This window comes from Ornithorhynchus anatinus, chromosome 4, assembly GCF_004115215.2.
Source record: "Ornithorhynchus anatinus isolate Pmale09 chromosome 4, mOrnAna1.pri.v4, whole genome shotgun sequence".
Classification (NCBI taxonomy): domain Eukaryota; kingdom Metazoa; phylum Chordata; class Mammalia; order Monotremata; family Ornithorhynchidae; genus Ornithorhynchus; species Ornithorhynchus anatinus.
The window spans coordinates 43,913,453-43,926,894 of NC_041731.1; the positions used below are offsets into that span (position 1 = coordinate 43,913,453).

Here is a 13,442-nt window from a genome sequence, read left to right on the forward strand (position 1 = left end):
TAGTGAAGGCTTTTCTTCGTGCTCCCTTTGCTTCCTCACTTTTCTCTAACATCGCTCCCCTTTCCCTATGCGTGTTTTCCCAGTCTCCTAAAGAGTGAAGGAGAGGTGAAGACAAGTCGAGATCTCCATTCCGGTTTATGTGCTACTGTTAGCCTTCTTAGTCTACTTCTCTGCGGCCACTACTCCGTCCTATCTCCAGGAAACTTGGGCTGCCTCATCGGAAGCTGTTTTCAAGCTTTTCAACTGTTCAAGGCCGTCCTCCTAAGACTAAAAGAAAGACCTAAGGAAGTCCTACTTAAAAAAGCTAATGTTTAGGTCTTCAGGGTGGCAGGGGTTCATTTCCCCATTAACTCTTTAGGAATCATGAGCCCCCAACATCTAAACACATTAATACCAAACCAGAGCATAGGTTGAACCCCTCCTGATGAAGTAAAATGGGGATTAAGACTGTGAGCCCCATGTGAGACAGGGATTCTGTCCAACCGAAATACATTGTATCTACCGCAGGGCTTGGAACAGTGCCTGGTACTAGAAAGCACTTAACAAAATACCATTAAAAAAAAAAAACCTGGAGTGAATACCAGCCTGCCATGATTGGGAGTGCTCGGTTCAGTGACATAGATCCCGTAGATGATAAGAAAATACAAACGGATGACGATGGGAAGGGGTATATGCAAAAGCCAGAGTCAAAGCCCCATAAACTGCTCAGATTTATGCTTATTTACACAATGAGGACATTTTATTGATGTAATTTAAGAAATGGTGAGAACTTCTGACTTTACACACACAACAAAGGAAGTAATGCAGGACAGGTGAGAAGCCAAAGCACACAGGAAGACACAAAAATAATCGTACGGAAATACACGCCACGGACACCTGCACCTCCAACTCTTCCGCTACTGGTCCCTTGCGCTGTGGTTTCAATCTATGTCCAGATCACTATCCTCACTATAACATGCGGTTGGGTTGTGCACAGAAGTCAAAAGCACAACATCCTTGTCTGGGAGCAGACCACACTCCTGCAAAAACGCTTCCAGGTCCACAGCGAAAAAATCTTCTCCTAGTTGGTCGGTGACGCGCACGAAATTGCCGATCAACTCTCCGCCCCTGTAGATGAGGAGGGCCGGGAGGGCGTTGTTGGTGAAACGGGTGCTGGCCCCGATGAGGGAACTCTTGACTTTGCAGAATTTGACGGCCGGATATTCGGCGGCCAGGCAAATCATGCAGCCGTTCATCGGCTCAGCCCCCGGGATGTCGTCCTCGTAGATGTGGATAATGACGAGTGTGCTCTTCGGCTCCTTGTCGACCGTTTCCAGGAAGCCCTCCCCGCTGGGAATCTCGAAGACCTGCTTGAACTGGGGCCCGCTGTGAAGCTGCTGCCTCATCTCCTCCATTCTCTGCTTCCTGTACTGCTGCAGGAACGCTTCGTCGTCCTGGCCGTCCTGCATTATGCCGTACTCCTTCAGCGTCATCTGCAAGATGTGCGGACACAAGGGAGGAAACCCAGACCTCCAATGGGACCCCTGCAAAAACCCTAGAGCAGTTCACCTTTAAGCCGGAAACCCCCTGGCTGGTCAGCAGGGCTAGTGCCAAGTCTGAGGGACCCGGGAGTCACAAGGACCTGGGTCCTCATCCCGGCTCCGCCACTCGTCTGCTGTGTGATCTTGGGCAAGTCGCTTCACTTCTCGGGGCCTCAGTTACCTCATCTATAGAATGGGGATTAAGACCGAGAACCCCACGTGGGACAGGGACTGTGTCCAACCAGACTAGCTCAGGACGGCATTTAGTATGGTGCCGGCACATAGTAAGTGCTTCACAGACACCATTTAAAAAACCCCCAGAAATCATCCACCCCTACTCATCTAAGCTACTGACAAAGAATGTCCTTAGTACAGTGCTCTGCATGCAATGAGCACTCAATAAATATGACTGAACGACTGAACAATGACACGTGTGTAACACCTTTCCCTTCGTCTCTGAAACCGAGGGTAGTTTGGGGGGTCCACACGGGTCACACAATTACCTTCCCGTTGATTTTCTCCTGAAGTTCCTTTTGTTTCTGTTTGTCATCCTCTTCATCAAAATGAGACCTACAGGTCATAGACAGCTTCTTGATAAGTCTTTCCATTTCTCTACATTGCTCTTCTCTCTGTTCTGTTTCCAGTTGCTTAAATCTCCGCCAGTCATTAATCACACCTTTTGGACCTGAGGGTAGGAGACCATCAATCATAATTGAATCAGGCGGAAACAATGATGCCAAATTTCTGCAGCATTGTTTACTCAGGCACTCCAAGTTCTCAGAAACAAAGAAAGCTGGGAGAACGCATTTCACTCAGCAGGGCTCGGCACTGGCTGCTCCTTCCCAGAGGCGCTTTCGGCTTACGTGCCGGACATTTTTGTTCTCCACGGGCCCCAGAGTGATAGAAAAAATAATGCCATGACGCAAATGCCTTGGGGTTGTAGCGCCGGTCACAGAAAAGGCTGCCAAGGTATTTCAGAGAGCCTACGGGCCAACGGCACTCCCCCGGGGTAGAGAAATAGACAGGGCTTCTAAAGGACACATCTGACGCTTGATCAGGAGCTTCCGATCTGCCTTAAGAGACAAGAATGCGTGAGGAAGAAATCCCTCTGTCTCAGAGACATGAAACCCGGCTGCTGATTCGCTTTGCCTTTAACTGTGGGGTTCGACCCCCGTGACTGCCTCCCAAGTGGCGGAGGGTCAGCTTTATATGCTCTGACAAATGTTCTGGTCTACTTTGTGGCAACATTTTCCAGTGGGAAAACGCCAGGGAGATTCACAGTTATAAATTCATTCGACTGTATTGAGCGTTTACTGCGTGCAGAGCATTAAGCACTCGGAAAGTACAATTCAGCAATAGAGAGACGATCCCTGACCACACCGGGCTTACAGTCTAGAGGTCCACAAATGATCCAATTCATTACTTAAAAGTAAAGCAAGCTTGTGCAGTGAACTCCCTCGGTCCGCAGATGACACAAAATGTTATCGCGGTAAGGGGGGGAAGGGTGGGAGTGAAACGCCATCAAGGTAGGGATTTACCCCAAGAAGCTCTTGTCTTATGCCGTCGAGTCATTTCCGACCCAGAGCGACCACGGACACATCTCTCCCAGAACACCCTGCTCTCCATCTGCAATCATTCTGGTAGTCCATCCATAGAGTTTTCTCGGTAAACATAAGGAAGTGGTTTACCGTGGCCGCCTTCCGCGCGGTAAACTACAGTCTCCGCCCTCAACTCTCTCCCATGCCGCTGCTGCCCAGCATGGGTGAGCTTTGACTCGTAGCAGATTGCCTTCCACACGTTAGCCACAGGCAAAGCTACGAATGGAAAGGGTAGGCCTCTATTTGACTTTCCCTCCCAGAGCTGAGACTGGTAGAGTACTGGAAACTCTCCAGGTGTGATCCTGAGAGGGGAGGAAGCTCTCACACAGCTGAAAAATGGCACAAGTGCTTGAGAGTGAGTAAGTGCAACGTCATGTGGCCCGGTGGGTAAATGCCGCTGCCGCTCTCGGTTCAGGAGAGAGACCTTTGAGAGAGATTTTTATCGACTGCTCCTTTAAGTCATCCGCCCATGGGGTCCCAGCAGCCGAAAAGGGCAACCGAGTACTCAACATCATCGGGAAGGTCACAGAAGACCAAAGACCATTTTGCCACTACGTAAAAATATGGTGCACCACACCTAAATATCCTGGGTAATAAATGATGATAATAATAACAGTATTTAAGTGCTTATTATGTGCCAAACACTATACTCAACTCTGGGGTAGATAGAGAACACTCAGGCTGGACACAGTCTCTGTTCAGTCTACTTAGGAAGGAGAACAGGCGAAGAATTTCCATTTTACACATGGGGAATATGAGGAACAGAGAAGTGACGTGACTTGCCCAAGGTCACAAACAGCAGGTACGAAGAGGAGTTGGGATTAGAACCCAGGTCCTCTGACTCCCTGGCTCATGCTCTATCCATTAGGCCACACTGCTTCTTGATATGGACCCGGACTATATCCAATCTGATTAGCTTGTCTCTAGCCCAGTGCTTAGTACTTACTAAGCTGTTAACGAATACCATAAGAAAAGGATGGATTGTCAAGCACTGTACAAAGCACTGGGGTAGATACGAGATAATCAGGTCCCACAGGGGGCTCATAGTAGAGTTAGGAGGGAGAACAGGGACTGAATCCTCATTTTACAGAAGAGAGAACTGAGGTACAGAGAAGTGAAGTGACTTGCCCAAGGTCACACAGCAGGCTTGTGATGGAGTTGGGATTAGAACCCAGGTTCTCTGACTCTCAATTACCTCATTTGTAAAATGGGGGTTAAGACTGTGAGCCCCATGTGGGACACAGACAGTGTTCAAGTCCGATCAGTTTATATCTGTACTCAGTACAGTGCCTGGCAAGGAAAAGGCGCTTAACAAATCCCGTTCTGTAGAAGCAGCATGGCCTATGAGATAGAGTAGGGGCCTGGGAGTCAGAAGGACCTGGGTTTTAATCTCAGCTGGATCACTTGTCTGCCTATTAGACTGTAAACCCGTCAAAGGGCAGGGACTGTCTCTATCTGTTACCGATTTGTACATTCCAAGCGCTTAGTAAAGTGCTCTGCACATAGTAAGCACTCAATAAATACTACTGAATGAATGAATCTTGGGCAAGTTACTTAATTTCTCTATTCCTCAATTCCCTTGTTTATAAAATGGGGATTAAGACTATGAACGCTATGTGGGACAGGGACTGTGTCCAACCCGATTGTCTTGTATCTACTCCAGTGCTCAGAAGAGTACCCGGCACAGGTTAGCGCTTAATAAATACCACAGCTATTGCTATTATCATTAGGTCCTACATGAGGCTCCCAGTCTTAGTCCCCATGTCACAGATGAGGTAACTGAGGCCCAGAGAAGTGAAGTGACTTGCTCAGAGGTCACTCAGCAGACACGTGGCAGAGCCGGCATTGGAACCCAAGACCTTCTGACTCCTAGGCCCGGGCTCTATTCACTAGGCAATGCAGACTCTCTGGATCCTTTCTGTGATCCTCAGGGAAGAGGCAAATAAGAGGGAAAAGTACTTCCGAACCATGGCAGGGTTTTGTATTATTTTACCTGTGTTAACTGTGAGGCCATCACTGCCCAGCTCAGCTTCTCCTGGGACAGATTCATCCAGTGTGGCTCCTTTGCTCTTATCTTCCCTCTCGCTGTCTTCATCATCACTACTGCTATAGTAGTACTGAAGTTTCTCCCCAAGGAGCTTGTCGTCCAGCGTCGTCATTGTTCCTAAAGGAGGTTAGCACAACTGTTTCATTCGGGTCCTCTCTTCACAATCAATTGGACTGACTGAGCTCTTACTGTGGGCAGACCACTGTACTGAGCACTTGGAAGAGTACAATACGACAGACCCAATCCCTGCCCACAACGAGCATACAGTCTAGGGGGACTGTAAGACACTTTTACTAATGCATACCCTGAAGAATGAGGTTGAGCACATGGTGGTTACCTGCTTCTCCTCCTCTGATCTGAACTGGGTCCTTTTCAAAATCTGAAGCGGCAGGTAAAAAAAAATGATGCCTCAGTTAACATTTCCCATTGAAACATGTGGAATTCTTCATATTCCAAAGACTTCTAGGGCTCAAATTCAAACTTTCCAACTCAGCACAGTATATCTCACTGAAAACAGTGGGAAGGAATACTTTGGTCCATACTGCAGGTCTGTTTCTTCTACTGGCAAAAACTATCAAGGCCTCACCTAAAATGTAGGTGTCCTAGGGGAGAGTAGGCAACTTTTCAGCACTCATTTCCTCTGCTGTTTAAGGGGACGCTACCTACATCAATAAATCCGTGGTACTTATTAAGTGCTTGATGTACGCAGTGCACTGCACAGCCGGCTTGGGAGAGTACAACATGATCCCTGCCCTCAAGGAGGGAGAGTACAACATGATCCCTGCCCTCAAGGAGGGGAATGGAAATGGAAATAAGAAATACGGAATGGAATAGAACAGAATAATGGAAATGGGACAGGTCTGGGAATCAGAGGACCTGAGTTCCATCCCGGCACATGGCTGCTGTGTGACCTTGCACAAATCACTTAACTTCTCTGTTCCTCAGTTACTTCACCTGAAAAAATGATGGCGAGCCCCAAGTACTAGGGGACTGTGTCCAACCTGATTATTTTTTATGTACCCTGGCACTTAGAACAGTGCCTGGCACATAGTATATGTGTAACAAGTACCATTCTTAAGAAAAGTGGCAGAGAATAAGGATGTGTACGTAAGTGCTAAGGCGGGGTGGGGTGAGAATCAAAGGGCTTAGTGGGTACAGACCAGAGGCAATGATGATTCAGAAGGGAAGGCAGCACTTATGCATATACCTATAATTCTATTTATTTCTATTAATGCCTGTTTACTTGTATTGTTGTCTCCCTCCCTCCCTCTAGACTGCGAGCCCTTTGTAGGCAGGGATGTCTCTCTTTTTTGCTGTACTATACTTTCCAAGTGCTTAGAACAGTACTCTCCACACAATAAGCACTCGATAAATAAGACCGAATGAATGAATGAATGAATGCAAATAAAGTGGGGAAAGGAAGGCTTCTTAATAATAATATTCTTTCATTAAACAGTATGAAGCAGCACGGTGTAAGGGATAGAGCCTGGGCCTAGGAGTCAGAAAGTCATGTGCTCTAATCCTGGCTCTGCCACATGTCTGCTGTGTGACCTTGGACAAGTCACTTCACTTCTCTATGCTCCAGTTACCTCATCTGCTAAATGGGGATTGAGACTGTGAGCCCTACGTGGGACTGGGACTGTGTCCAACCTAATTTGCTTTTATCCATCCCAGTGCTTAGTAGAGTATAGGGCATCTAGTAAGCGCTTAAGAAACACTATAATTGTTATTACTGAGTGCTTATTGTATGCAGAACACTGTACTAAGCGCTTGGGAGACGGCAATACAACAACAAACAATAAACTGACACATTCCCTGCTCACAGTGAGTTTACAGTCGAGAGCAAACCCTTAAACGATAACAGGTAGCCACAGAAAAACCCTGCCCGTCAGGGTCAAATAAGTCATCCAAGGAAAAGGTCGCCCTTTCGACAAGGGAAAGCCCACCTGAAGGTGAACAAGAAACTCCATAAAGAGTGCCAGGGCTGGTATAATTCTGAAATTAAATATGAAGTGCAGCCAAAACAAAGCCAAACCCAGTATCCATGGCTTAGTACAGTACCTGGCACACAGTAAGGGCTTCACACACACCATTATTATTAACCAAAAATTCTTCATATGCAGTCATTTCTGCTACACAGCAGTAATTGTGTTCTTGAAGAACCTCCTGTTATTTGGAAAATCACATGATGGTAACCCTGAGCCGATGAGAACTAACTGCTAGGGAACAGATGGTTCAAAGATACCACCGGGACTGAACATTTGCAGTACCATTTCTTTCTTTTTTTAATGGTGTTTGTTGAGCGCTTACTATGTGCCAGGCACTACTAAAGTGCTGGGTTAGATACAAGATCATCAGTTTGGACACAGTCTGTGTCTTACGTAGGGCTCACAGTCCTAATCCCCATTTTACAGATGAGGTAACTGAGGCACAGAGAAGCGAAGTGACTTGCCCGCGATCACATAGCAGACAAGTAATGGAGCTGGGATTAGAACCAGGGTCCTTCTGACTTCCAGGCCCGTGCTCTATCCAAGAGGCCACACTGCTCATTTCTACAGTATTGTCATAACTGCCCTTAGCCGAATGCTTTATGCCAATGCCACTTTTTTTTTTTTAACTAAATTATGTAAAACTGCTGAAACACAAAGAGACACTTAGTATTCTACAGAATGGCCCAGTACGGCCGAGGCCGAGGCAGGGAAAGGTGGTAGGATCACACTCTGACTGATGCCAGGTGCATGGGCATAACCATTTCAATCACTTGTATTTATTGAGCACTTACTGCATGCAGAGCACTATACTAAACGCTTGAAAGAGTACAAGAAACAGAGTTGCTAGATACGTTCCCTGCATGCAAGGGGCTTACAGTCGAGGGGGATATGTATGGATGATGATAATGATAATTGTGATATTTGTTAAGCGCTTACTGGATGCCAGGCACCGTACTGATCTATCACACTGCCAACCTCTTGCCCACATCCTATCTTTAGCCTGCAAAGCCCTCCCTCTTCATACCCAACTCTCCCCACCTTCAAAATCTTATTAAAAGCCCGACTCCTTCAAGAGGCCTTCCCCGATTAAGCCCTCCTTTCCCCTTCTCTCGCTCGCTTCCGCGTTACCTTGGATTTGCACTTTTTATTCACCTATCCCCTTAGCCCCACTGCACTCACGTATAGAGCCGCAATTTACTTATTTACATTAATGTCTGCCTACCCATCTCGACTGTAAGCTCCTTGAGGGCAGGGACTGTGTCTACCAACTCTGTGACATCGTACTCTCCCAAGCACTGAGCACAGTGAGTGACACAACTGATTGATTGATCATCATGGATCCAGTCTGTGATTTATGCACGCTCACAGCAAAACCTTCTCTGATCTAAGTGCCCCCTTCAGCTACCACCCTATCTCCTTGCTCCAATTCCGAGCCAAACTCCTTGAGCAGGGGATATAGTCTGGCTGCCTACCAATTCTCCCTGACTCCCTTCTTGACCTTCTCAATCTGGTTTCTATCCCCTTCACTCAAAATTGAGGCCGCACTTCCCAAGATCATCAGACGGTCTTCTCACCGATCTATCCTAATCTTCCTTGCCTCTCAGTCATCTTTGACACTGCTGACCCCTCTCCTTCTGGAAACACTATCCAACCTTGGATTTACTGATATAGCTCTCTCCTGGCTCCTTTAATCTCTCCAGTGGCTCCTTCTCAGTGTCTTTCCCTGGCTTCTCTTCCACCACTCACTTCCTAATCATGCATATCCCCCATATCCTGTTCTAGGATCTCTAATCTTCTCATTTTACACTCACTCCCTTGGGGAGTTTATCTGCTGCCATGGCTTCAGCTACCATCTCCCCCTAACTCCCTAGCCCCAACCTCTCACCGTCTTTGCCATCTTGCACATCTCTGGCGCCCAAGATGTCTCCACCTGGATGTCCAACAGGCACCTAAAGCTCAATGCACCTGAAACTGAACTCATTTTCATTCTCACACTCTGCTACCTAACCACTCCATTACAACCCACTCAATCAGCTCTCTCCGTCTTAGTCTCTTCTCCCACCGCACTCCTGCTTGCATTTTTGCTCACCTTCTCACCGCCTTATTCCGTGTTCTTGGCCTTCAACCTCTTGCTCAGGCCCTTTTTCCTGCCTAGAACTCCCTCCCCTTTCATATCTGCCGAAGTACACCTCTTCCATCCTCAATACCTTCCTGTACCTCACCTCCTTGAGGTTTTCCCTGATTCATTTTTTTAAATCCCAAATCATACCCTCCCATTTTATGCCTCAGCATTTACACACTCACAGCCAACCACAACATTTTTTTATATATTAATTTATGTATCCTATTTCGGCACTTATTCACCTATCTGTCCACTTTCCTCCAGTGTATGTGCTTCCCTTTTTAGCTCATAAATTCCTTAAGGACAGAAACTGTATCTGTTTTGCTACTGAACACTCCCAGGAGCTTAATACAGTCCTCTTGAGCCCCAGTAGGCACTCATAACTACAACAGGCAGAATTCTAAACTGTTGACTGCATTACAGCCAAAATTCTACACTATTTCTTGGTTTCATAAACACCACCATACTATAAGCAGAATTATAAACTCTTTCTAGGTTTATCAGTCTTATTAATAATAATAATAATAATAATGGCATTTGATCAACACTTACTCTGTGCCAAATACTGTACTAAGTGCAGGGTCAGATAGGTCAGACACGGTCCCTGCCCCACCTGGGGCCCACAGACTAGGCAGGAGAGAAAACAGGTGTTTAATCCTCCCTTTTTAGATGAAAGAACTGGGGCCCAGAGAAGTGAAGTGATTTGCCCAAGATCACAAAGCAAGGGCAGCACGGTTTAGTGTAAAGAGCCCGGGCTTGGGAGTCAGAGGACCTGGGTTTTAATCCCAGCCCCGCCACTTGTCAGCTGTGTGACCTTGGGCAAGTCGCTTCACTTCTCTGAGCCTGTGACCTTGTCTGTAAAGTGGGGATTAGAGCTGTGAGCCCCACGTGGGATAACCTGATTACCTTCTATCTACCCCAGTGCTTAGAACAGTGCTTGACACATAGTAAGCGCTTAACAAATACCATTATCATTATTATTACTATCATTTGGGCAAGTCTCTTCACTTCTCTGTGCCTCAATTACCTCGCCTGTCAAATGGAGATGAAGACTGTGGGCCCTAATTACAACCTAATTACAATTGTGGGACAACTTAATTACTTGGTGTCTATCCCAACACTTAAAACAGTGCTTGGCACATAGAGAAGCAGCGTGGCTCAATGGAAAGAGCCCAGGCTTGGGAGTCAGAGGTCATGGGTTCTAATCCCGGCTCCGCCACTTCTCAGCTGGGTGACCTTGGTCCAGTCACTTCTCTTTGCCTCGGTGACCTCATCTGTAAAATGGGGATGAAAATTGTGAGCCCCACAGGGGACAACCTGTTTTCTTTGTTGCTACCCAGTGCTTAGAACAGTGCTTGGCACATAGGAAGTGCTTATTACCAAAATTATTAAAATGTGGGTGAAGATGGTCAGCCCCACGGGGGGCAACCTTGTTTCTACCCAGCGCTTAGAAGAGTGCTTGGCACATAGGAAGCGCTTAAGAAATACCAAACTATTAAAATGGGGATGAAGATGGTGAGTCCCACTTGGAACAACCTGATGACCCTTGTTCCTACCCAGTGCTCAGAACAGTGCTTGGCACATAGGAAGCTCTTAAGAAAAGCCACAATTATTAAAATGGAAGTGAAGTTGGTGAACCCCAAGGGGGACAAGCTGATGACCTTGTTTCTACCCAGAGTTTAGAACAGTGCTTGACACAAAGGAAGAGCTTAAGAAATACCACAATTATTAAAATGGGGATGAAGATGGTGAGCCCCACAGGGGACAACCTGATGAGCTTCTATTCCCCCCCTGCCCTGGTGCTTAGAACAGTGCTTGGCACATAGTAATAATAATAATAACGCTGGTAATTGTTAAGTGCTTACTATGTGCAGAGCACTGTTCTAAGCGCTGGGGTAGATACAGGGTAATCAGGTTGTCCCACATGAGGCTCACAGGCTTCATCCCCATTTTGCAGATGAGGTAACTGAGGCCCAGAGAAGTGAGGTGATTTGCCCACAGTCACACAGCTGACAAGTGACAGAGCCGGGATAATAATAATAATGTTGGTATTTGTTAGGTGCTTACTATATGCCGAGCACTGTTCTAAGCGCTGGGGTAGCTAGAAGATACTCAGGTTGCCCCATGTGAGGCTCCCAGTCTTTCATTCCCATTTTGCAGATGAGGACACTGAGGCCCAGAGAAGTTTAGTGACTTGCCCACAGTCACCCAGCTGACAAGGGGCAGAGCCGGGATTGGAACCCATGACCTCTGTCTCCTGAGCCGGGGCTCTAAATGTTGGTATTTGTTAAGCACTTACTATGTGCAGAGCACTGTTCTAAGCGCTGGGGCAGATTCAGGGTAATCAGTTTGTCCCACGTGAGGCTCACAGATAATCCCCATTTTACAGATGAGGTAACTGAGGCACAGAGAAGTGAAGTGACTTGCCCACAGTCACACAGCTGACAAGTGGCAGAGCCGGGAGTTGAACCCATGACCTCTGATTCCGAAGCCCACGTTCTTTTCACTGAGCCACACTGCTTCTCTAGTGAACGCTTAACAAATAGCATCATCACTATTAGCTTCTCTAGTGAGCACTTAACAAATAGCACCATCACTATTAGCTTCTCCAGTGAGTGCTTAACAAATAGCATCATCACTATTAGCTTCTCTAGTGAGTGCTTAACAAATAGCATCATCACTCTGAGCTTCTCTAGTGAGCGCTTAGCAAATAGCATCATCACTATGAGCTTCTCTGGTGAGCGCTTAACAAATAGCACCATCACTATCAGCTTCTCTAGTGAGCGCTTAGCAAATAGCATCATCACTATGAGCTTCTCTAGTGAGCGCTTAGCAAATAGCACCATCACTATGAGCTTCTCTAGTGAGCACTTAACAAATAACACCATCACTATTATTTTCTCTAGTGAGCGCTTAGCAAATAGCATCATCACTATGAGCTTCTCTAGTGAGCGCTTAGCAAATAGCATCATCACTATGAGCTTCTCTAGTGAGCGCTTAGCAAATAGCATCATCACTATGAGCTTCTCTAGTGAGCGCTTAGCAAGTAGCACCATCACTCTGAGCTTCTCTAGTGAGCACTTAGCAAATAGCATCATCACTATGAGCTTCTCTAGTGAGCACTTAGCAAATAGCATCATCACTATGAGCTTCTCTAGTGAGCGCTTAGCAAATAACACCATCGCTATGAGCTTCTCTGGTGAGCGCTTAACAAACAGCACCATCACTATGAGCTTCTCTAGTGAGCGCTTAACAAATGCCATCATCATCACTACTATCATCAAATCCGACTGAATGAATGAATGAAGGCGGGCGCATGCGCGGTCCTCGCGCCCGCCCAGGGGCCGCTCGCGCCTCCCCGGCCCCTCCCCCCACAACCGGAAACGGCCCCAGGGAGGGAGCCCCCGGCGGGGCGGGGAGAGGCGGAGGGCGCCGAGAAGGCCCGGCCCGCCGCGCCCCCCGCCCCCATCGCCGCTCTCCTCTCCGCCCCCCCCGGCGGCGGCGGCGGCCGCTACCTGACGCCGAGGGCCTCGCCGAGCGGCGGCGCCGGGAGCCGGAGGGAGCGGCAGCGGAGGCCGAGGACGCTCCTGCCCGCCCGCTGAGGCGCGGCCCGCTGCGCATGCGCGGGGGCGCGGCCTCGGACGGAAGCCGGGAAGGGACAAATCAGCCCCGCCCTTTTCCTTCTCGCTTCGCCCGTCGGCCCAGCCGCAGGCAGGCGATGTGAAACATGGTGAGATTTGTTAATAATGTTGGTGTTTGTTAAGCGCTGGGGGAGATGCAGGGTCATCAGGTTGTCCCACGTGGGGCTCACACACTTTTAATCCCCATTTTAATAATAATAATAATAATGTTGGTGTTTGTTAAGCGCTAACTAGGTGCCGAGCACTGTTCTAAGCGCTGGGGGACATACAGGGTCATCAGGTGGTCCCACGTGGGGCTCACACACTTTTAGTCTCCATTTTAATAATAATAATTATAATAATAGTGTTGGTATTTGGTAAGCGCTTACTATTTGCCGAGCACTGTTCTAAGCGCTGGGGGAGATACAGGGTAAATCAGGTTGTCCCACGTGGGGCTCACACACTTTTAATCCCCATTTTACAGATGAGGGAACTGAGGCCCAGAGAAGTGAAGTGACTTGCCCACAGTCACACAGCTGACAAG

At 47.7% G+C, this 13,442-nt stretch overlaps 1 protein-coding gene across 2 annotated transcripts; it reads right to left on the minus strand.

The window, feature by feature from the left end:
* Window positions 1-710: 710 nt before the first annotated feature.
* PDCL (phosducin like) lies at window positions 711-12,887 on the minus strand. Of its 2 annotated transcripts, XM_029063895.2 has the most exons (5): window positions 12,794-12,877; window positions 5,503-5,544; window positions 5,112-5,282; window positions 2,024-2,205; window positions 711-1,472 (listed from the first exon to the last, which is right to left on the minus strand). In XM_029063895.2, exons 3-5 carry the CDS (start codon window positions 5,275-5,277, stop codon window positions 921-923), a joined length of 900 nt encoding a protein of 299 aa, XP_028919728.1. In that variant the 5' UTR covers window positions 5,278-5,282; window positions 5,503-5,544; window positions 12,794-12,877; the 3' UTR covers window positions 711-920. The 2 variants fall into 2 exon arrangements, with proteins under 2 accessions (XP_028919728.1, XP_028919729.1); XM_029063896.1 differs by lacking the exon at window positions 5,503-5,544 and having other exon boundaries at window positions 12,794-12,887.
* Window positions 12,888-13,442: the final 555 nt, after the last annotated feature.

Bases quoted from the DNA above. Each gene is read 5' to 3' on its own strand.
- PDCL (XM_029063896.1), bottom strand. From the start codon at position 5,277: ATGACGACGCTGGACGACAAGCTCCTTGGGGAGAAACTTCAGTACTAC. The intron at 2,206-5,111 runs GTAAAATAATAC...TCCTACCCTCAG, and splicing joins TGGCCTCACAGTTAACACAG to GTCCAAAAGGTGTGATTAAT. The intron at 1,473-2,023 runs GTAATTGTGTGA...CACATCTTGCAG, and splicing joins AGGAGAAAATCAACGGGAAG to ATGACGCTGAAGGAGTACGG.